The sequence below is a fragment of the Lepisosteus oculatus genome, chromosome 21 (genome assembly GCF_040954835.1).
Source record: "Lepisosteus oculatus isolate fLepOcu1 chromosome 21, fLepOcu1.hap2, whole genome shotgun sequence".
Taxonomy (NCBI): domain Eukaryota; kingdom Metazoa; phylum Chordata; class Actinopteri; order Semionotiformes; family Lepisosteidae; genus Lepisosteus; species Lepisosteus oculatus.
The window spans coordinates 1,685,838-1,710,623 of NC_090716.1; the positions used below are offsets into that span (position 1 = coordinate 1,685,838).

At 40.5% G+C, this 24,786-nt stretch overlaps 1 protein-coding gene across 1 annotated transcript in view; it reads left to right on the top strand.

The window, feature by feature from the left end:
• The first annotated feature begins 11,484 nt into the window (after window positions 1-11,484).
• Window positions 11,485-24,786, top strand: part of muc5.1 (mucin 5.1, oligomeric mucus/gel-forming) — a 31,149-nt gene continuing 17,847 nt past the window's right edge. The window contains exons 1-28 of the mRNA XM_069181855.1: window positions 11,485-11,580; window positions 13,017-13,073; window positions 13,406-13,474; window positions 13,606-13,867; window positions 14,205-14,319; window positions 14,852-14,942; window positions 15,149-15,255; window positions 15,599-15,815; window positions 15,986-16,111; window positions 16,309-16,426; window positions 16,712-16,850; window positions 17,089-17,199; window positions 17,805-17,874; window positions 18,925-19,062; window positions 19,183-19,347; window positions 19,557-19,651; window positions 20,253-20,379; window positions 20,486-20,741; window positions 21,021-21,073; window positions 21,608-21,708; window positions 21,931-22,082; window positions 22,236-22,374; window positions 22,674-22,784; window positions 22,886-23,065; window positions 23,266-23,505; window positions 23,675-23,831; window positions 24,022-24,150; window positions 24,630-24,780. Coding sequence (XP_069037956.1) covers window positions 11,502-11,580; window positions 13,017-13,073; window positions 13,406-13,474; window positions 13,606-13,867; window positions 14,205-14,319; window positions 14,852-14,942; window positions 15,149-15,255; window positions 15,599-15,815; window positions 15,986-16,111; window positions 16,309-16,426; window positions 16,712-16,850; window positions 17,089-17,199; window positions 17,805-17,874; window positions 18,925-19,062; window positions 19,183-19,347; window positions 19,557-19,651; window positions 20,253-20,379; window positions 20,486-20,741; window positions 21,021-21,073; window positions 21,608-21,708; window positions 21,931-22,082; window positions 22,236-22,374; window positions 22,674-22,784; window positions 22,886-23,065; window positions 23,266-23,505; window positions 23,675-23,831; window positions 24,022-24,150; window positions 24,630-24,780 — 3,755 coding nt within the window. The 5' untranslated portion in view covers window positions 11,485-11,501. The remainder of the gene's footprint in view (window positions 11,581-13,016; window positions 13,074-13,405; window positions 13,475-13,605; window positions 13,868-14,204; window positions 14,320-14,851; window positions 14,943-15,148; window positions 15,256-15,598; window positions 15,816-15,985; window positions 16,112-16,308; window positions 16,427-16,711; window positions 16,851-17,088; window positions 17,200-17,804; window positions 17,875-18,924; window positions 19,063-19,182; window positions 19,348-19,556; window positions 19,652-20,252; window positions 20,380-20,485; window positions 20,742-21,020; window positions 21,074-21,607; window positions 21,709-21,930; window positions 22,083-22,235; window positions 22,375-22,673; window positions 22,785-22,885; window positions 23,066-23,265; window positions 23,506-23,674; window positions 23,832-24,021; window positions 24,151-24,629; window positions 24,781-24,786) is intronic.

Below are 24,786 nucleotides of genomic sequence, written 5' to 3' on the forward strand. Positions count from 1 at the left end.
TTTTTTGTGAAGGTGTCTTACACATATTCACTGTTTTTCAAAGGGGAAAATAAGTTTGCCCGATCCAATAAAAAGCAACATCAAAACAATTATCAAAATCTCTAAATTATTGCAATCTAAGAGTAAATAAAAGGAAACACTTAATTTATAAATCAGAGTTGGGGGCCTTTTTCATCTCAGTTCCCATAACATACTGTACCTATGTTGTAAGTTCTTCAAATGATATGGCTGTAATTAACTGGAGAAATGCAACAGTGTACTGGAAGACACATTATTCTGAGTCAGTCCAGGTCGCCGATGGGATGTATACTGTAGATGTTTAATGGGAGAACAATGGAAAATGTTTGGGGAATTATGGAGCACTCGCCACATTTTGTGTTTCCACAGTTTGTGCTCCAGCTCTGAAGCTGGACTAGCTGCCTCTCTTCCGAGGGTAAGCTTAGCTGTCCTTGGGAAATCAAGAGTGGACAAACATTAATGAAGCAGAAATCTGTATGCAGAGCAGGTTACATATCACCCGCTGCAATCAACTATTGCTAACAGCTCAAATTCCCTACAGTATACCACAACACACAGTTATGAGGAATTATGCACTCTCCTGTGTGAGTTGGGTTATTTCTAAACAGGAATGTGAGCTGCTAGGAAAAACTGTGCAAACGTGTGTACAGTGCCTTCTGAAGTCCGTACAGCATACTGTAGTTACTGTGAGCATTATCCTAAGCCATCAAGAGCAGAGACCTCCTACTTAATAAACATCTTGCTGGCAAGGAGGGGATGTAGCCGTCAACTGCCTTGTAGCTATGGGAGGTGCTGTTTATCTGGCAAAGCTAGTCTGGAAGGAACAGAGAGTATTTAAAAAGGCTATAAGAAAAACCACAACCTGTGCCTTACTGTACTTCTGTAACTTGTTTTTTCCTATTTTTAAATGCAGTACTTTGTTTGGAATGTTGTGTGAATACACTACATACATTTCTTGAACTAGGGAATCTACAGGCTTGCTTCATTTCACTTGTACTACAGAATGAGCACATGGCTGAGGTCCCACACTGCCAGTGAAACGGACTTGAGCTGTCAAGTACTGCCAGAACACCGGATGCTTCACCACTCCTAAGACTCCTTTCAGTTGCGCTGTTGATTTTGTGTGTTTGTCCAGCACTGAAGCACACAATCCAGATAAGGGTTGGCCCCACCTCTACCTCATACAGGATGCAGTGTGTTCTATCCCCCTGCATTCCTGGTGCCATGGTGTTTAATTTAGCAGGGACAGATACCTAAGCCCTTTGCATTCATTGTGACAGCTTTACTAGACACAACTAAAACACTTGTTTTACAACAACCTTTGCTAATAATCTTCAAAATCCGTGAGCCACATTAAAAAAAAGATTTTCCTTAAACTTACAACAAGCATCATGACCCGCAAACTACGTTTAGTTTAGTCTGTATAGTATACAAAGGAAATAAATTCCTGAAACAGCCATCCCAGGAGCTGGGAAAACTCAACTCTAACAGTTCACAGCTCCATTTACTAATAATAACTCCTTACACTTATACAGCGCTTTTCTGGACACCCCACTCAGAGCTCATACAGGTCATGGGGATCCCCTCCACCCCCACCAGTGTGCAGCCCCACCTGGATGATGCTCCAGTCCTCTCACACACCAGCTCTCAGTGGGGAGGAGAGCAGAGTGATGAAGCCAGTTCAGAGATGGGGGTTATTAGGAGGCCATGACTGGTAAAGGCCAGGGGGAAATTTGGCCAGGACACTGGGGTAACACCCCTACTCTTCTAGAGAGACACCCTGGGATTTTTAATGACCACAGAGAGGCAAGACATCTTTTTACATCTTAGTTTTACCTCTCATCCAAAGCACAGTGCCTTTTTACAGTATAGTGTCCCCGTCACTATACTGGGACATTAGGACCCACACAGACTGCAGGGTGAGCGCCCCCTACTGGCCCCACTAACACTGCTTCCAGCAGCAGCCTCAGCTTTCCCAGGAGTCTCCCATCCAGGTACTGACCAGGCTCACACTGCTGAGCTTCTATGAGTTGCCAGTTGTGAGTTGCAGGGTGATATGGCTGCTGGCTGTTTGTGGGAGGCTAACATCCAGCAAGTCTCTTTATGATACTGAAAATACAGTCCTCTGTCTTTTTTCACTGTCTCAGTTAAGCAAACTGCTTCAGCTGCAAAACTGAACCTTAACCTTAAAATGCCCACCTGGGTATGACTAAAGTATTTTGAATTGAATAACTGAGAACTTGACTGAAATGGAAAGTAGAAGATGTTCTACTGTAATTGGACAGCCAGAGGAGATACTGAGCGGAAGAAGCATTCAGCTATTTTTTACATGAAGCTGGGCTCTTCATTTCACACAGCTAAAAGCCAAAGACTAGCAAATAACAGTGGACAACAGTAACTTTGGAGTGTGTATTGTACTTCAAAACCCTCATTAGCATGAATTTTCCTCTATACTGGGGAAAGGACTCCACAAAATGGAAAAGCCTGCAAAACAGTTTGTATCAATAATCTGTCTGCAGCTGACATCCCATAACTGTTATCTGACAAATTACGCACTCTTTCTCCTTGAGTTTTCTGCCATGCTGTGGAATGGTCTCAAAGTGAAGGACATTTAAAGAGTTGAAATTAGAGTCTATCAGAAGTTGTTAAAGATAACATCCCACAGTAACAAAGATAATGAAAATAACGATTAAGATAATGAAAATAACAAAGATAATTAAAATTGCCTGGAGTCCTCATGTTCTCTCTGTGTTCGCGTGCAGTTTTCCTCGGGGTGCTCCTGTTTCACACACTGGGAGGCTCATTAGCTTCTGGGAAAACTGGCCCTGGTGTGAGTGTGTGTTTTTGTCTGCGTCTGTTCTGCGATGGACTGCTCCCCCATCCAGGGTGCATCCTGCCAGGCACCCAGTGCTTCCAGGAATGGGCTCCAGACCACAAGAATCGTATTAAAAGTGTTGTGATCATGTGAAAAACAATGACTTGCAGTATTTCAATGAATTCAAGATTGCTATAAGATAGTACAGTAAAGGGCATTGCAATTAATGAGTGAGGCACAGTGGACACACAAGGTGAAATGTTTCAAGGACCTGTCAGAGAGCTGCAGTACTGTGAAACCTCAGTACTATCTGAATGAGCATTCTCAGATCAGACTGGGAAACCGTCTCACAGGTTGAGAACTAATAAATATAATTATCTGAAAGCCAGATGACCCCCCACTGAAGATGTTAGACGACTGCCTGAGCCACCCCATACCATCTTCACTGCTTTATACACAAATGTCTTTAAAAAGTGTGAGTTTTTGTCAAGCTTGAGTGTGAGTAAATATTCAATGTTATTTAATTAGTTATCTTGTTTAAATCATATCAGAAGGTTATTCCTTAAGGGTAAATATTACATAACCTTACATACAACACTCTTAGCAAAAGACTGTTTTGCTTTTGAATATGACACACTAAATGAACAATCAATAAAATTTACTGAAAGAGCATAACTTATAAATATGTAATATGTATACAATTCATACTGTAGGTACTTTATATATAATAATATGTATAACTCTTTATGTGTGTCAGTCAGATACTATTAGATCAGGTGCTACTTACTGTAGGTACCCAAAAACTTGCCCTATTTCACAAGTTCTGGGACATGACATTTGGAAAATATTCCCTAAAGGAAACAAATTCAATTTCACAAGTCACATCTGAAAGGTAGGACAGTGACGCACATTAAAGAGGTCTTTCAGCCCAAGCTGCAGGAGCTTTGTACAGTTTGGTTTTGAGAGGTTTGTTTGAATTTTCCCCATGTTCTGTTTTCCAAATGACTGTGCCCGCAGAGTCAACAGAATCATGTGGGAAGATCAACAGAACGTATAAGAGACTAACGCTATTTCATGTTTAAACAGTTTTGATTTACAAATATTAGTAAGTACACATTTACCTATGACCATAGGTTGCTGCTGATTGACTGGAGAGGTGTGTTTAATGTCATCGATAAAAACACAATTGACCAGGTGGGGTCAGTTTTCTGTGCTGAAAAAACATTGTACACGATCAGTTGTGTTGATTTAAACGTTTTCATTCAGAGAAAAAAAGCCTGCACACAGCATTAAGATCAAACAGAGCCAGGAAACACAATACAGAATCCTTTACCAGATAGAACAGTGATGTGCATCTCCTGCCCTTAGGGACTGCAGTCCAGGAGGGTGTGTAGGTCCTTTAAATCATTTTTCTTTTTCTAAAACATTTTAAACCTTTAAAAAATATTAACAACTGAAAACCTTTGAAAAACAAATCCAAGTAACCTGATTTATCAGTTGTATGGGCAGATTAGAGATGTCACACATCTCTTGATGAGCAGTTCAAGGAAAACCCTGTGATTCCTAGGGACAGGGGCAATGCAATGCTAATCAAGAGTATCTGACGTGTGGCACGAAAGCACACAGGTTTTGACATTTGAAATCCTGAGCTCATTTATCCTGGTGAGCCTCCGGTGTTTTCCGGATTCAGTGCTTCCCAGCAGTATGGCAAATGCCCACCCAGCATTGCTCTGGCAGCCCCCCTCAGATTCCGAGTGAGACCTGTCCTTGTCTGGTGCGCTGTGATGAAAGCAGGAAACAGGTCTGCTTTGTGAAAGGACTGAGCACACATTCGGGATGGAAAGTGTCAACAGGAACTGTGTGACGTGCGCGCCTGGAACATCCTGGACCCTGGCTGCGCCTGCAGTTGGGTCAGCAGTGCAGCTCCCCTGTGCGCTCTGGGCAAAACCATCATTTCCTAATCACTGGGCATCAGCCCAGTGTGGGCAGCAAGGGCAGCAAGAGCGCACCCACAACTCCTCTAGCACCCCTCTGCCCCTTAAAGCTAGACATCAGTTTATACTGTATTACAACACTGAGAGCTGGCCGTCTGATAATAATTAAGAGTGTCAAAGGTGTGACTGACAGCATAGCAATACAGTACCTCAGTTTAAAATGCGTTAACCAAAGCCCAGTTTGTTTCCCGTCACTAACCATACAGTATATCATTTGTAATGTGTCTAGTTTAGTATGTCTTATTAGTATGTACTGTATGTGCTCTCCAAAGAAATACTGCAGTAGGACTTAAAGTGAAACACGTAGCACTTTTTATTTATATAAGTAGCCGAGAATCTTTTTCCACATTGGTCTAAGGAGAACTAATATGTTAAGAGTACTGCAAAGACCAACATCAATCAAAATCTGATACTAGTCAGTGGCACACTGACTTTTCAGTGAAGGAAGGTTGTATTGAGTCAATACGAACGTCATTGAAATAATTCAGAAAATCGCATTACAAAATCCACATTCTTAAGTTTTATCCAATAGGAATCTCTTAGCAACCAGAGGTATCTTGTGTAAAATTAGACAAATTGCTTCAAAATGATAAACAGAAAGAAACCTTTCACACACAAGTGTTAAAGAGTGTGCCGTGTTGCAGATATCATTATGTGAGGATTAAGTGGAAGACTTAACTTAACTTGGCCAATCCTCAGACATCATTGAAATTGTGCAAACTTAAAAAAATGTTAACAAATGTCATATGCCATAATGCCAATGTCATAATGTCATATGAGAATTTTATAGGTACAGTATACTCGCACGTGATACTAATCCCACAATACTGCGAGACTAATAAGGCTAGAATATGACATTAAATTCTATAGTACATTTATTAATGTATTTATTATTTAATGTCTTCTGTTACAGTGTCACATGTTTTGTTATCAGTGACAAAATTAACAAAATGTCCCAATGCTTGTTTTGTGCGTTAACTGCACTGTTTTCTGTTCTTTCTATTCATCTAATGGGTTTTGTCTAAAACATCCTGTAATTTTTTAAATAATTATAAATGCGCTGTAAATCACATAACACTTCTCTCTCTCTGTGACCAGTGTAGCCTACAGACAGGAGGAGGTCATATGGCCCAGGCCCAGTCTTGCTTGTTTGATAGTTCATGCTGCTTAGTAGCCAAGTGAGTCGGAATCATCTAGCCTTTTATTAAAAGGGTCCAAGAGAATGGTCCTGTTGGCTGGGAAGCATATTCCATATTCAGGATATTTACACCTCTTTATGTAAAACATGATTCCTAATCACCACCCCAAATAAATACTGTATCTCTTTTAGTGACCCTGTTGTGTGTTGTAACTCCTAAACACTGTAGAGGGTTTTAGATTCTTGTAACAAATAGCCTTCCCATCAAGAACGATCAGGAATCATTCTTCACTGAGCTGTTTCTATTGATATAATATCCTTTTATGGCGTCTGGCTGAGCACAACAATCTACTTGATATGAGGTCTTGATAGTGCATTGTCAAGCTTCCCTCTCTTAGAATTCCCCACTCTTGTGTGTTCTAGCCAAGCATCCTGTATGCTTCTCCATTGCCTCCCCCTATTGAGGACAGATCAGATCAGAATGACTCATGCAGCATGAAGTGGTTTGTATTGTGTGTGCTTCTACTTCCAGTGTGGATCGTTTTGCATTCACTGAAGTGAATTTGTCTTCATGTTATTCCCTTGATACTGTTTCTGTTTCTATAATGTACACATTAATAAATAATAATAATAAAGTATAAGCTTTATAATTATAATAATTTTAAGCTTTCTGTATAAAGCACCTCTCTAAACCTGAACATACTGTAGTCTTAAGTACATAAAAACATAAATAATAAATAAATAAAAAGGAAATACAGTTCATGATGAATTGCAAGGCAATCAGAATGGCAATATTTTAGATTTGAAGTGTATTCCATAACTGCATGAACAACAGAAAAAGAACGATCACCAAAAGCCTAAGATCCAGTCCTTGTGACAGTGACCAAAGCTGAAGAGCCTACAGGAGGGAGTGCAGACATGAAGGAGATCAGAGATGTATGATGGAGCCAGATGATTTGAAGCCCTAAAAGTCTTCATAGCACACAACACAGAGTTTGTTCACATGGGGTTCCAAACACAGGAGAGCATCAGGTGTGACTCCCAGATTCCTCACTACGGCTGACTTGTAAATGAGGAAGCCATCGGCCATTATTGTGAAGCTCACCAGTTTTTCCAGCTGATATTTACTGCCCACCAGTAACATTTCTGTTTTGTCACTATTTAGCTTCAAGAACTTTAATGTCAAGCAGAGATTAATTTAGCACAGAGACGAGATAAGTGACAGGAGCAGGAGATCAGAAGAGGAAGAGGTTTCAATATAAATATAAGTATCATGTGCATAACATTGAAACTAAAGACTACTGTATGTTTGCATACAACATGAGCAAGAGGAAGTGTATAAATGACAAAAAACAATGGGCCCAAAACTGACCCTTGCAGTGATTAACTGGGGCCAAGGGAAACACAATGCTGCCTGCCAGTCAAATATGAGTGGAACCAGTTAAAAACAGTACCATTGATGGACAAGACGCGTGTATGTTACAGTAATATACTGTATAGACTATTAATAAGTGTATAATGTATGCTAATATAATATATATGTCACTCTTTTGCTCAGACATTCATGTTTATCCTCTTACACTAGACCATGCATACACTACAATACAATACACTAGTATTGTCTACAGTACATTCAGTAAGCACAGTAAGCTCAGTGATGGGACTGTTTGCAGCATTCCTCTCCTTGTCCTCCTGATCATGAGGACTTCCCTTCAAGGGGAACAATGTGTGAGACAGCTTTCACTGTCCTGTGTCTCCTAGATCTCCTCAATGGCCATGGAAGAAAGAGCTCCATGCCACCGCAAGGTGAGCCATGTTTCTCCTGTGGCACTGCTACACACACCAACCCCAGGGAGTTCTGTACAACGTGCACTAATATGATTGAAAAAGATACTTCAATACCATCCTTATATTTCTCCTTGTGTATTAAATATTACATTTATCCTGTTTATTTAACATTATTTTTAATATTTACTTAGGAGGCTTTAAAATGTTTTAAACATTTGCTGAACAAAAGGCAAAGAAAATACACACTGTAAGCACTACACCCACATTCAAATCATTAGGTGTGATCATTGTAGTTGACAGCTAAGCATATATAATTAGTGCCACACATACCAAATGTATGTTTGTTTTACAACCTTACTCATCCTGTTGTCACTTAATGTTGATCTACACCCTTCTTATTAAGAATTTAACTTTAATGTAATTGTATCTTTTTAAAGAAATAAGCATTTCTTATAAATTTCTAAATGAATCTATATCTCATGTAGCTTTTGGTGCATTAGCAAGGTAATATCCTGAAATATTTCAGTAAGCTGAATAGTACTGTATGCTTTACTGGTCTTCAGTAAACAAACGCCACCTGGTGGCCCTGTGCTGCAATGGAAACAAGTCGCCTTCTGCTCCAGTATTCAAAGGAGTGGGACCTTGAACCATGAAGGAAGGTAGAAAAGTTGGTGAGGCACAAAGTAGTCACACAGTATCATCCTGCAGCTCACTGGTGTGAGCCTGGTCAGTACCTGGAGGGGAGACTCCTGGGAAAGCTGAGGTTGCTGCTGGAGGTGTTAGTGGGGCCAGTAGGGGGGCACTCACCCTGCAGTCTATGTGGGTCCTAATGCCCCTGTATAATGGCGAGGACACTACAGTGTAAAAAGGCGCCGTCCTTCAGGTAAGACGTGAAACGAGGTCCTGAGTAGGTGTGTTACCCCAGTGTCCTGGCCAAATTTCCCCCAGGCATTTACCAGTCATGGCCTCCTAATAATCCCCATCTCTGAACTGACTTCATCACTCTGCTCTCCTCCCCACTGAGCGCTGGTGTATGGGGAGTGTACTAGTGCATTCTGGAAGCTGTCACATCTGTCACAAGTAACCATGCAAGGAAGAATAAAATATATAAAATAATCTACTTATAAGGTGCTTATTCTTCTACAACTCAAATAAGTTGTCACTGTTTGAAGCACTACAAAATTATGGAGTTTCAGAAAGTTTCAGAAATATTGTATATATACCTACTGTATATAGATACACACATACTATACATAGTAACTTCTGTATAACCTCTGTCGAGACTCACACTTTTGTTTGGCCCAGAGACATGTCTTCACCTCAATCACTCAATAAGACAGTTTAATATCCTGGATTGGTCACAGTGTTTTCATCCTTTGCTATGGTTTAATCTATGACTTTTCAATTTAACATACTTTCAAGAAGTTTTCTTTCTTTACTAAGCTGGATCTTGGAAGCAGCAGGATATACTTTAACACATGTATCTAAAGAAAGCTCACAAACGTACACCACTCTATACACTTCATTCATAAAATTCTACCAGATAAGGAAAAGAAAAGTCTGGGGCCTTTTCTGTTTTCCTTCAGTGGATTTTATTTATAATCAAACCTGCCAATAGACTGTGATTTTAAAGTTAAGTCTAAATTTTGAATCCATCCTGAATTCAATTACTGAAGTATAAGATAAGATCATTTTATTGACCATATACAATTTCTTGTATTAGGAATGTGTCTTCTCACATACAGTACCCCAGCTTGCTCTCCATGAGACACACAGACAGGGAGAGAGCCTGGGATCAGAGTGCAGGGTCAGCCATTGTACGGCACCCCTGGAGCAGTTGGGGTGAAGGGCCTTGCTCAGGGGCCCAACAGAGTAGGATTCCTCTGCCGGCTGCAGGATTTGAACCAGCAACCTTCCAGCCACAGGTGCAGATCCCAAGCCACAGAGCCACAACACCGCCCCCCAACTATGGAGTGAAGCTGTGTGGTGGCTCACTCTTGCAGCCTGCCAGAAAAGTCTGTAGACTCAGGAGGCGGCTCTTGTTAGCCAGGTCCCTCCTGGTGACTCATTTCCAATTCAAACTGGCTTTGCCTTGCAGCTCTGTCAGCAGCATCAGCTGGAGGCATTTATTTACTGGGATTGGAGTAGCACACAGGCCTCGCATGATACACCTAGGAGCTGTGATGAGTTTCCACATACAGGCACTGTTCTATTGTTCTGTGGGTCACGCTGCAGTTAATATTTGACCACGCAGTTTAGCATTTGCTAAAGTGAGAAGGATTCCAAGATAAACTGATACATAGTCCTACATGTTGTGAATTTCTTCCACACTGGGTTTATGTAAGACAGTATTTTACCATGTTTGATCATATTTTAGGTTTAACAAAGAAAAAGAAAAAATAATGACTGCATACCATAATATTTGGTAAAATAGCACCTGAAAGAAGATATACTATGTCACATATTTACAATATTAGAGATTATAATGAGAAAGAAAATTATTCTTATACCTGAAAATAACTGTTCCCTGTCTAGATGGGTTCAGTACATTAAACCTTAAGGTCGGAATTCGTTGAGAAACAAAATAACTGAAACGTAATAATGAACATTTATATAGTCTCCTCCCTTTTCATATTCATAAATGTATACATTTTCCTCATTTTGAATGTATATAGTTAAAAAGTTATAAAATTGTAAAATACTAGGGGAACAAACAGGAATAGACAATTTTTGCTTGTGATTTATAGTCGGAAGTGTACTGTAAAAGTAAGGCTGAATATTGGTGGTTTATATGTAAAATGGTTTTGTTTTGTTCTATAAAATAAAAAATAAAAAAAAGAAAATAACAGTTCCCAACTGTCTTACACATAAAAATATCATTCAAATAGACTTTGATATTCTTATGGAAAAAGGAAACACAAAAAGACAAAAGAAAGTGACCTCATCAATCCTGTTAACTAGAGGATTTGCTACATGCCTTTTCTGTTCATTTCAACACATTTGTATTCTCAAACACAATGTTTTGTCTTTATAAACAATATAATTTCTCTAGTAACTATGGCTGACATTTATTTTTCACACTTTAACCTCATTTATGATAAGGACAATAAAATAGTTTTGTTTCTTACTAAGCATCCATTTGTGATTTGTTTTTACTGAACCACCATATAAAAATGAAAACCATACAGTATAAACATACATGATAATTTTAGTAACCATTTAATTTTTTTCGACACCTACCTAAAGTCTGTTAATATTAATGCAATGTACATGTCTTTAGGAGTGTGCAGTATTATGTTGTGTAATGCCTCTGCACATTTATGGGTTGTAAGCTCATAGTGTAATTCATGCTAGTTATTATCCTGTAATTTTAAATCCATAAAATAACTCAAGACATTATCAAACTTAGTCACCAAAAATGAACTTAATCTGATTGATGCAAAAAATGCAGGGAACCATATTTATAATATAAGTTTTTATCATACTTAATTTGAATTTAGGTGAAAATGTGTTCAAGGAAAAAATTCAAGAGCAAAGCTTTCAGACAAACATTGAGACGGAATTACTCTGGTAGCCAGATATCATATCCCTACATTTGATAAGGTGCCAAGTTCAACCCTCTGCCCCACCTTCACCTCTGACTTCAAGGAATCATGGTAGCTCCTCGGCTATGGTGGTATAAAACCCAGAGCCAGAGCCCAGGTGAGACTACCCTGCTTCTGACAATCTGATTGACCCACTGGGAACCATGGGGACACGAAGGGGAATGTCCACATGGGTGCTGATGTGGATGATGATATCCATTGGATATGGCTCTATGCAGAAAGGTAGGCAGAAGACATCTTCACTATACGAGCTCAGTACAGGATAATAGTGTATGAACTGATCAAATGATTAATTGATTGACAAGCAGGGTTTCAAGAATGTGACTGTACATGATCTAAAATACATCTTTGTCAGAATTTCCTTTGGGAGCCAGTGAAACATCTTTGATTGACTGGGCAATATTCATGCCTTTGAAACATATTCAATCCACAGCAGAAATAAGGAGGGTTGAAAATCTTACTCTTAAGTACTTTCTTTAGTATTAGTATTTTCTGTGAATTTTCTGACAATTCATTTGTTAATACTGAAATATCTGTGGACTTAAAAACTCATTAAAATGTTCATATAAGAATCTGTTCACTAAACAATGGAGTATGTGTATATTTTTGGTATACATACCAGCTTTATGTGTGTCTCAACTGCAGCAAGCCTGACAAAGTCCAGGATCACAGACCCAAGGTGGTGCCCACGGGCTCTGTTGCGCCGTTGGTTTTTGTCACAGTTGTGTTGCATCTTTGTCAAGGCTGCTCATTTTAGAATAACATGACATCTGGATATGAATATGGCAAAATCACATGTGCAATAAACTTCATAAATTAATTAACTTAATTATACTTAGTAATCAGGAATACTGTATCATTACAAAAAGCATGTGGTAAGTGAAAAAGGACAAGGTCCTCAGTCAATGTCGATGTATGACATGAAGCTGCTTAAAGTTAAATGTATTAATTAAGTATGAAACAGATACAAATATTGTTGAATATTCAGTAATTTCAGTACCAGTTTCATTTTAATCCATTTCACATTCAAGAATTTCAACCAGGACCTGTATAATTTAAATACTTTCTGTAATTGCAGATGTTTTAATATACTGTATTACAGAAAATATTGATGACTATATTAAAATAAAAAATTGAAAAGTTTTATTATTTGCTTTGAGTTTGATATAGAATCTAATTTTCTGAATCATTTATAATTACTTTAATTATCATTTACATCATTACATTACACAGCATAGGAAAAATATCTGTCATAAATGAAAAAGGGTGATGAATTCTAAATCTACCTAATGACTTTTTAGCTATTTTAGTTTTAAAGCTATTTGTGCCCCTGATTCATTTAAAATGAGGATACTGTAAGAACATATTACAACAACAACAAAAAACTGGCCGTTACAGGAGGGTAGTACTAACAGATAAAGCATAGACTAATATTTAACTCTGATGCACCTGAAAAAACAAACTCTTCTGATTGCTCGAAGTCTATGTAATCACTCTTACATTGCTTTGTTAAAAATAAACTATATATTTTTTAATATAATACTTCACTTATAATGTGTTTAATTAATCACTGAAATGTACTAGTCTAAGGACATACAGTATTCCACCCTGAACACAGTTCAGGAAGCATCCATTCAAAACTCTCTGTCTCTACACAGGCAGTCAGCAACAAACTCAGCAACAGACTGAAGACTATGACTATGGTGGTCCCACAGGTAATTCACCAAACACTTGAACTTCAAGGACACTTTAATTTCAACACCTTGCAAAAGAAAATAATTGAAAGAAAAGAGAGACATAGCAGAATATGGTTCACATGTCATAGAATTTTCTCATTGAAACTGAAAATACTACATTTCTTTAAGAAGTATTTAAATGGTTTCCCCTGATGTTAAAACTCTAAGATGAGAAACGGTTTCTGCCTGTTTGATTGAGAGACATTCTACAGATATTATCATGACAAATACATGATAAATACATGCCACACAGATGATAAATAATAAACTTTTCCTATTTATTTGGCTAATTTGTATTTTTAATTTGTCAGATGGCCCGCCTATTCCTGGTAAAAAGGTTACAATTATCCCTTCAATGACCAAGATAACAACAATAGGAGGTAAGGTCTACACAGTGCATTTACTGGCATTGATAAATGGACACCCAGATGAACAGTTCAAAGTGCACTGTTTAATAGTGCAATCCTGGATGATGAATACTGCTTGACATCCCTAGTCTTTCTTGCCCAAGGCGTGAGCCCAGCGCACAATGGCCAGGTCTGCAGCACATGGGGTAACTACCACTTCAAGACCTTCGATGGGGACGTTTTCCAGTTGCCGTCCACCTGCAACTACATCCTGACCTCCCACTGCAAGAGCACGTATGAGGATTTCAACATCCAGCTGAGGCGCCAGGTGGTGGACAAGCTGCCTGCCATCAGCAAGATCACCTTGAAGCTGGACGGGACAGTGGTGGAATTCTCCAAGGACTCCATCATCGTCAATGGAGAGACGTGAGTTCTTTGTCACAGTGATGTAAAAATTGCAAACCCGTTCAGCTCAAAGTTTCAGACAATAAGCCTGAAGCTCTGAAAGCTTCTTAGGGGTTAATTATGAAAGAATCATAAATCTGGGAAATCTTTTCTGCTTCTAGTTTTATTTTTCCAAATGTTTACTGACATATACAGGTAAGTGTTTTACACGAAACAAAGCAGTCAGAAAGTTCAGGGAACTTTTTGACTGCTTTGTTTGTCGGGGAATTTAACGCTGATTGTATAAGGGCCACCCTGACCCTGTAGCTACCCACAATGTAACAAATTCTGATCAGACCATGACTTCCACCTCTTTCAGAGTCCCCCTGCCATTCAGCCAGTCTGGTGTTCTCATTGAGAAGAGCTCCTCCTATATCAAGGTCACTGCCAAGCTGGGTCTCGTTGCCATGTGGAATGAGGAAGATGCCTTCCTGGTATGAAGTACACACATATTACATGTTCTAATTTTCCAATTTTATTTAACAAAACAAATAACAGAAGTGTCATCTCTTTACTGTAGAATATATGGCTAATTATCATGCCATCAGATTGCACTAGGAACGCTAAAAATACCAATTTTTCCTTTCTGTAAAACTTTTGCAAGATTTTTGCAATTGCTTAGAACCGAAACCTTGAGGCCAACTCCCAGTTGTAAAGCAGCTAGTCAACATCAGCAAACACTCACAAAGGAAAGATTAATGAAAGATAAGATAAATCTCAATTTAATAGATCACCTAAGAAACTCCTATCACAGCCTCCTACCAACTCCGCAAATTTAAAGACACACCGCAATCCTAAATGGCATTTTATAATTAGGCTATTATTTATACATTGATATGATTTATTGGGCAAGTATATTATACAATACTGAATTAGTTTAGAACTTGGTTACTACAGTTCACAAAAAGTTAATTACATTGAAAAGCATCAGCTATTTTCAAGGAAAGTTTTCATTTCACTGTCTAGGTGGAAGTGGATGAAAAATACCGAAACCAGACCTGTGGGCTGTGTGGGGACTTCAATGGGGTCCAGCTCTATAATGAGTTCATTCAAAATGGTAAGCGGGTATTAGAAGGGCAGCTAGGGAGGTTACTGCCAGTCAGGCTCTGTCACAGCCCCTAGATCCAGCCACCCATCCCCTTCACATTCAAAGGTCTAGAACTGCCAGTGACAACGTACAGTAAGAGATGTTGCAAAGAACATTACAATCACTGCAGTAAAGTACAGAGCAGGACCTCAACTCAGTAATCTTGCTTTTTCAAGGCATGAAAGTATCTCCTTATGACTATGGAAACTTCTGGAAAATGGATGGCCCAACAGAAACCTGTGTTGAACCCACACCAGCATCTGATGACAAATGCTCAGACCTGGTAACTGTCTTCTTTGCCCTCTTTGATTTATAACAAGTTCTGTATTTCCTTAATCAGACTACATTTGATCACACTCTTGATATTGTTTTCATTATATTATGTAAAACTGTGAAGCACAAACCATATATCCTCTCTTCTAAGACAATTTCAGACTCTATTACCATTACCGAAAATATTATTCAAGCTTTAATAGCAAATAGTACTAAGGAAGCTTCTGCACTGATTAGCAATTAACAATACCAAAGGAACCATGTAAATTGACTCAGCTCAGATCCTTGTCATTGTGCTCTTCTGTGACTGAGGGTTACTCTTATGCTTCTAACAGTAAACTTTCCCTCTACAGACACCGATATGTGAGCAGCTTCTGTCCAGTCCTGCATTTAGCAGCTGCAAGGGCCTGATCTCGATTGACTCCTTTGTCCAGTCCTGCGTCAAGGACATGTGTTACTGTGCCAACAGCACCAGTGCCTTCTGCCTCTGCAACACTCTTTCAGAATACTCACGCCAGTGTGTGCACGCTGGAGGGAAGCCCAAGCAATGGAGGACTGCCGAGTTCTGCTGTACGTTTACCACCCTGCTGCCGAGCTCCCATTGATCTATACGGCTTTTAAACCTCTTGTGTCCGACGTGTACAGGAGACATAGTCATATAACGCTCCTCAGGAGAATAATAGGCAAAACAAGACGACAGGCATTTCAGACTCATGACTTCAGCTTTGTGTGCTCTGCAGCTAAGAAGTGCCCTTTCAACATGGAGCACCAGGAGTGTGGGATTCCCTGTGCTGACACCTGCTCTAACCCAGAGAGAGGACAGCTGTGTGAAGACCACTGTACAGACGGCTGCTTCTGCCCCCCAGGTAGCCACTGCATTCACTGGCTTTAAAGATTGTCCATATCAGTCAATCTGCAGTGTAGCCTGGCTACACAAAAACCTCACACCTGGTTTTTAGAAAGAGACATTTTTAACAGGAAAAGGAGTAATTCTTTGTTTGTAATTTAGTATCTAGTAATATGAAGTGTAATATCTGACTTGAACACTTTCCTTTCCAAAAAGACACTGTTTTTGATGACATCACTCAGAGTGGCTGCATCCCAGTTCAGAAGTGCTCCTGCAGCCACAACGGACAGACTTACACACCTGGGGAATCCTACTCCAGCAGCTGCAGTCGCTGGTAAACTGTGCCTTTGTGCCTGCTTTCATTCTGTATACCAAACCGTGTGAATTTACTGACCTTTCAGATTATACTCTCAAGACCTGCCAACAGATTTCTGTGCTTAAATAAAATGTTATTATGCAAACAAAATTGTTTATAAATGTGTTTCAGAAGGACTATACAACAATGATTAATAAATAAAAAAATACTGGAGTTCTAAAATTATCAGCAAATAAAGCTTTGGCATAAGAAACAAGATGTCAGGCAACTTGCTCAGCTGACCGTTAATGCTGTTCCGTGCAGCACCTGTGTCGGGGGACAGTGGAGCTGCCAGGACCTGGACTGTCCTAGAACCTGCTCTGTAGAGGGAGGCTCCCACATCACCACTTTCGACGGGAAGCCCTTCACCTTCCACGGAGACTGCTCCTACACTCTGGCCAAGGTCTGAGCTCACACACACCGCCAGTCTATCACCTCTACAGTTCAAAGCAATTGCAGCGATAAGTACATTGCCCATTTTAAGAATATCTGGAAAGGGATTTAAAGGCAACTTCAAGAAACCAAGCACACTAAATCTTCTGATGCTGTGAATGTGGACCTGTTTCTACTAGTGTGAAGTGTTCTCAAAGCATCTCAAACAATTAAACCGTCACGTTTCTTATTCTGTTCATTTTCCTTAGCAATGCAATGACAGTCAGTTCACAGTCTTGGGTGACATTGTCAAGTGTGGATTAACAGACACTGAGACCTGCTTGAAAGCTGTGACCCTGGCCATCTCAGCAGGACAAACTGTAAGTTACCTTTGAGCGTCCTTCATGCACCACACTGAAAAAGACAATCTATGCTGCTCTTTCCTGGGTGGGAGCAACCTGCCACTGTGGTCTAGGAATTGTCTCAGGTACTACTGTTAGCTTTTGGTGTCCCAGAACCCAGCTTGGGAATACAGTAAGTACCACCAGTGCATGTTTGGCACATTGTTGAGAGAGCAAGGTTAGGTAATAACGAAACTATTCAAATACGTATTGTAATTTCTCATCTCCAAGCAAGCCTGTAACCAGGTAACAAACCAAAATTACAAAGCAAATCATGCAGATTCTGCAGTGAAAAGTCTGCTGCACAACCTATACTTATTCGCTTGTACATCATATTACTATATTTATTACAAGAACTAGTGAGCAGGAAGGGCAGCCTCACGTCACAGATTGTGGGAACTCTTGGTCTCGCCAGGGGGCTGCAACAACATTTTGTGCTTAATTACAAATTTGTACATTTTCTCTTTTAATTGATTTTGTTACTGAGATCCAATTACTGGTCTGAGAAACTGGGACTGCAGTTCCCCTTTGATTTAGAGGGGTAATAAAATGTTCAATATCTCCTCTACGTGTATATTCCACAGGTGATCAGCATCAAGCCCTGTGGAAGTGTGTTTGTGAATGGCATCTTTTCTCAGCTGCCACTCTCTACAGGTCAGCTCATTTACACTCTTATTCTACCCAATATATTGAATGAAAATTCATTATCACAATAAATAGTTTCTATTAGCCTGGACAAGGCTGGCAACACTGTGAGGATTACGTTTTTCGACTTCTCCAGTGCCTTCAATACTATCCAGCCCTTACTGCTAGGGAGGAAGCTGGAGGAGATGCAAGTGGGTGCCTCCATGATCTCATGGATCACAGACAATCTGACAGGCAGACCACAGTCTGTGAGACTTCAGAACTGTGTGTCTGAACATGTAGTGAGTAACACAGGGGCTCCTCGGGGGACAGTTCTTTCTCCGTTCCACTTCACCGTCTAAACTTCGGACTTTAAATACAACTTTCTATGCGGTAGTATGCTGGGGCTCTGGGTATAGAGCAGGGGATGCTAACAGGCTGAACAAACTCATCAGAAGAGCAAGCTCTGTCATTGGGTCTGACCTGGACCCCCTGGAGGTAGTGGCTGAGAGGAGAGTGGTGTCCAAACTAGAGGCCATCGTGGACAAGATCTCCCATCCCCTCTATGACATGCTGTGAGAATGAAGAGCACGTTCAGCAATAGACTGATCCACCCGGGGTGTGACAGGGAGCGCTACAGGAGGTCATTCTTGCCTTCTGCCATAAGACTGTACAACTCATCCACTGTGTGTCTGAGCAGGGGCAACACTGACATTGACCTGTTTCTGGACTAAACAGTAAACTCTCTGCTACATCTGGCTCTTTCATTTACAACTGTTTTTCTGCAATATATGCCAGGGACGTGTGCAATATATTTATATTTATATTTATAATGTGCAGTACAACTTTTTCTGTACTGTTCTGGTTTGTGCTTTTTATATTTTGGACTGTGCACAATTCTTCTTAGTGCACTTCTCACTGACTGTACTGATTGTATTATAGTATATGTATTGTATTGTATTGTTATATTATTATATAATTTCATTACACTGTTGCTGTGTTGTTTGTGTTAAGCTGCTGCTGTACTGCAATTTACGGGATCAATGAAGTATCTATGTAATATGATATTTGCGATTGCAGCGGATGTCGTCATCTTCAGACCCTCCACATTCTACATCATTGTCCAAGCCTCCTTGGGGCTCCAGCTACAGGTACAGCTCACTCCGGTCATGCAGGTCTACATCACCGTCAGCTCCTCCAACAAGGGACAGACATGCGGTACGTTCTGAGCTTCATCATGTCTTCAGAGAGATCCCGGACAACACTTAATTTAATCACTGAATGCCCAGTGCTAGAAATCCGATTATGAGTAAAACTGGTTTATTAACCTCTTTACAGGTCTTTGTGGAAACTTTAACGATGTCCAAGCGGATGATTTTAAGACCAACAGTGGAATAGTGGAAGGAACAGCCGTAGCTTTTGCCAACACCTGGAAGACCACAGCGAGTTGTCCAGCTGTGACGACCAGCTATGAAAATCCCTGCAGTCTGAGTGTGGAGAACGGTAAGACTGGCCACCACTCCAGCAGGGTTTCAGTGTTACTGAGTCTGACCTGCAAATCCTGGCTGACATTCTGTAGGCTTGTGGAGCTGGGAAGCAACAGTCACAGGAAATGTTCTTGTTTATGAAGGGCAAAAGACGTTACTTGCACCTTGCCTTTTGTAAATGAGAAAAGGTGCCTGTACTTACCCCACCTTTCTCTCTCTTCACAGAGAAGTACGCCCAGCACTGGTGCTCCATGCTGTCAGATCCTCAAGGAGTGTTTGCTGCGTGCCATGCTGTGATTAGCCCAGATATCTACAAAACAGTACGTTTCTTTTAAACTTAAAAACTGAAACCTTTGTAAAATCTATCACACTCATATGAAGACACTATATCCTGAATCTGAGAGGCAAGAACAAACTGGGCAGTCTTGTGAAAATATCTCACAAGGTCATTGGTGTTGATCTTCCTATCCTCATCTCCATCTATCAGAGACATGTTTTGCATAACTCTGTCTCTGATCAAATTTCTTGATCAGAAATTTCCAGTTACACCCATCAGAACCCAGATAACGACTCCCCAACTGCAGAATCAACAGACTGAAGTTCTCATTCATACCTGTAGCCATTACTCAACACTCGAACTTCTATGTAAATATGTAGATTGTTGTTCCTGTCATTTTGTTTCTTGTGTCTGTCTGTACACCAACACTACTTTGTAGTAGTCGTACATATATAATGGGGTGTTGATGTTTACTTTAATGTTTGAATGTTTGATTTTCAAATTCCAACATAAAAACTTGCAATACAGACAAAAACAAAAATGAATTTCGAGCTTATGAATTGGCTTCTGTTTTTCTGAGAAGTAGTAGCATTTCAATTACTCTTGAATAACCGAGAGCACACCCTCTGCTCCTGTGCCCCCAGAACTGCATGTACGACAGCTGTAACTGTGAGAAGAGTGAGGACTGTATGTGTGCTGCCATCTCCTCGTACGTCCGTGCCTGTGCTGCTAAGGGGGTGCAGCTGGACGGCTGGAGAGCCAGTGTCTGCAGTAAGTGTCTGCAATAGCCAGGGACCTGGGAGCTTTCAGGGCAGGAAGTTCAGACACCTGGGGGGAGTGTTCCTGTGACTGAAACCCTGGTTCTCCCTTCCTTCAGCCAAATACTCCAGCACCTGCCCCAGGACTCTGGTCTTTGGCTACAGCATGACCAGCTGTAATCGCACCTGCCGCTCCCTCAGCCAGCCTGACCCCACCTGTAGCGTCCAGTTTGTGCCTGTGGACGGCTGTGGCTGTGCCAAGGGGACCTACATGGACGAGGAGGGCAAATGTGTGCCAGCTTCACAGTGCCCCTGCTACAACAAGGGCACAGTGGTGCCAGCTGGAGAGGTCATCAGGAAGGATGGTGCAATTTGGTAAGGAGCTTTTCTCTCTTGTCACTATACTATTATAGATGAAACACATTTCAGGCTTTCTGGCTTCATGCTGCCTTGTGCATATTCTTCACCAAGGACAGTGCTAAGTTGGTAGGAAGAATCTTACCACAGAAATATCAGGGTTCGGGGATGTCTAGTTGGTGTGAATATCTCTTCGTGGGAGACAGAAGGGCCAGCTGCAGGGATCAGGAGAGCACCAGAGTGTGCTGTGCTGTGGTCTTTTCATGCATTTCCAAATTCTTTTCATTCCTTTTCCAGCACTTGCAAACAAGGGGAACTGAACTGTATTGGACGTCCAGAGCCGAATCCTAGTGAGACTGCCTTTCTCTTACACTCTTTTCTGAAAAACATGCATGTTTTTTTTCTGTGTTTGCTTAACACATTTTTAAGTTATGGGAAATGTGATTTCAGATATGAGAGGCATATTAACTGAAATGTTTTTCAAAAATTATTTTTCAAAAAATAATTCAATAATTGTTCAATCTTGGCATGCCTAACAACAGTCCCCAAAACCACAGAGATGGATTGTGGAATAATCCAAATGAGTGGTTAAATGACTTTAACTGGTACCTTCAAAACAAACATATGATGGACACACTTGTCTATTCTTGTCAATAGGTTTCACAGTAAAAGACATGTTGGTCTAGGTCTGGATAGGTCCTGCAGAAATAAAACAGTAAAGATACATTCTGACAAGCTTAAGTACCTCTGTGAAGTGCTGTTGAATTAACTACTGACTAAAAAATCTTTGAAGGTTTTGATATACAAAGTAACAAAATACTTTATTTTTCTTACAAAAGGTGAAATGCAAAAATAGAAAATGTTTCCTTGCTTTTCATTTACAGCCTGCAAGGAACCAATGATCTTTTTCGACTGCACTAAAGCTGGGGCTGGAGCCAAGGGATCAGAATGTCAGAAGAGCTGTCAAACACTGGATATGGATTGTGTAAGTGAACCTGGACATCTTAATTCTAAACAACGAGAGCTGTAGCAATCTGCACAGTGTTTGGTGTCCTAAACCCAGACATCTTTACAGTTCGCATGGAAAACATGGGGGAGGCTTTCCAAAAGATTAAAGGACACATCTAACTTTTGTAATGCCAGACAATTCTTCTGGGATAAATTCATGCTAAACCTGGTTAAAATTATGGCACATTTCTCTTAACAGATCAGCACAGAGTGCACATCAGGCTGTATGTGCCCACAAGGTCTAGTTTCTGATGGGAAAGGGGGCTGTGTGAAAGAGGACCTTTGTCCTTGTATGCACAATGGAGCTTCGTATCAGCCTGGGGACAAGATCAGAGTGGACTGCAATACCTGGTAAATGAACTCATTACACTATACGTGTTTCAATATCTAAGTTCTGCACTACTATAACTGTAAGCTTATAATAGTGAAAAAGGTCTGAAAAATTATATTTGAAATTAAACCTAAACATTCACTGCTTTTTGCTGTTCATTTGTATCACTTCAGTACTTGCAAAAATAGAAGGTGGCAGTGTACCAGTAACCAATGTCAAGGCACCTGTGCCATCTATGGAGATGGACATTACATCACTTTTGATGGAAAGAGATTCAGCTTCAGTGGAGACTGTGAATACACCCTCATTCAGGTACATTTCAAAATAAAGTAAAAGAGACTTTTACAAGAGAACTCAAATCATAATTGTCAGTGGATAATTCACTTATTGGGGTTATACATTTGTCACAAGTATTTGTACCTATTCTTCCAGTGGGATATTTTCTTAATGCAGTCTCCTCAAAGGTACAACTCCAATGGCTCTCACAGTATGAAGGTGTTCATGATGTACACAAAATAAAAAAATAATTTATTTCAGGGTGATTCAGACAAAACTCTCTCTTCTTAAGATTAGAAAGGGATCATCAGTTCTTTTATCTATCAATTGTTCAGGACTACTGCAGCCAAAACAATGAAAACGGCACCTTCAGGGTGATCACTGAGAACATCCCCTGTGGCACCACTGGGACCACCTGCTCCAAGGCCATCAAGCTCTTCCTGGGGGTGAGCAATCAGCCCTCATTCTTGAAAGAAATCCAGCTCAACCAAAACACATTAGAATTACAGGCACTTATGTTGAATTTAAATGCTAATTCTTCTTTCAGAACAATGAGCTGAAGCTATCTGAAGGAAACTACCAGGTGATCCAAAGAGGCACGGGTGTAGAGGTTCCCTACCAGATCCGCTACATGGGGATTTACCTGGTGATTGAAGCCAACAATGGCCTGATCCTCATGTGGGACAAGAAGACGAGCATGTTTATCAAGCTCAACCCTAAGTTCCAGGTCAGTAAGCATGTCTGCACTAAGGTTAATATTACAGATAAATGTGTTTCTGTTAGTGCAGTAATGGAATATGTGTGACCCAAGATAAATGAATACCTAATCGAACTTTCAAAGCTACAGATCTGCTATAGATCTTGTGGGTCTTGGAGCCCCAGCTCTGGAGAGAATGTGGATTTCTGCATTGTGCTCTTATTCCTCAGGGCCTTGTCTGTGGACTCTGTGGAAACTATGATGGCAACGAAAACAACGACTTTACCACCAGAAGCCAAGCTGTTGTGGTGGATACACTGGAGTTTGGAAACAGCTGGAAAGTCTCCCCCAGCTGTCCTGATGCTGTTGTCACAAAGGACCCCTGCAGCTCCAACCCCTACAGGAAGTCCTGGGCTCAGAGACAGTGCAGCATCATCCAGAGCAGAGTGTTCACAGCCTGCCACTCTCAGGTACTGCGATCACACTGGAGATATGCACACACCACGGCAAGATCACGGCAGGAAAGACACCAAGCTTTTCAGTGTGATTGGAATTTGAATCTAAAACAACAGGAACTGTGCTTTCCTGAGGGGAAAAGTAATGAAGAGTAAGGGTGATTGAAGATATTTCTCTCTAAAGGTGGACCCCACTCCATACTACGACGCCTGTGTGACGGACTCCTGTGCCTGTGACACTGGAGGAGACTGCGAGTGCTTCTGTACAGCTGTGGCTGCCTACGCTGAGGCCTGTAATGAGGCTGGGGTTTGTGTGGCCTGGAGGAGTCCAGAGATCTGCCGTGAGTCACAGACTGAAGCACAATTCTGCTTTAACTCACTGTCTCCTAAAGAGAGAGATGGACACAATGACTGACCAACACACTGACACTCAGTCTCTGTGATGAAGACAGGAGAGAAATGACACCTACATAAAAGCTGAAAAGGGATCTGTATGTTAAATAAATGAGATTTTGTCATTCCTCTCTCCAGCTCTGTTCTGTGACTTCTACAACCCCCCTGGAGAGTGTGAATGGCACTACAAGCCCTGTGGCTCGCCCTGCATGAAGACCTGCAGGAACCCCTCAGGGAAATGCTCCAGTCAGATCCCAGCCCTGGAAGGTAGGAATTCTAGCTCATATTCTTTGAAACTTGAAGACGCATCATGAAGGAGGTAATCACATCATAAGCTCTCAACTTCAGCTTTCAAATACTGCAAATGTGTTTTCAACAATCAGTGTTCCATCACTGGCTAATTCTTTGTAGTTAAAGACATCTCAATTCTTAGTGACTGCTAGAAGCCTTAAAATTCCTAGTAATGTGCAAGAATAATATAACAAGCTTAAATGCTGTTTATGTATCACAATTTTATTGAGTGTTCATTTGTTTTTGTGTGTATTTTCTGTCAATTTCTTTTTATTTCATTCTGTATAAATAGAAAAACTGCCCACACCGAGATTTTGTCTCATATTCTAAAATTCTACAGTTCATACGTTTTATGATAGAATTCATTGCTCTGTATGCTCAGAGTTGTGCGTACTACATGAATAACATTTAAAGAAAGAAAATAATACAACAAATACTGTATGTTTTTTATCCAGGCTGCTATCCAAAATGCCCTCCTGAGCAGCCCTATTTTGATGAGGACTCGATGAAGTGTGTGCAGAGGGAGAGCTGTGGCTGCTTCGATGGTGACAGGATTCATTATAAAAGCGGAGAAGAGGTTCCCTCCGCTGAGAACTGCCAGACATGGTACAT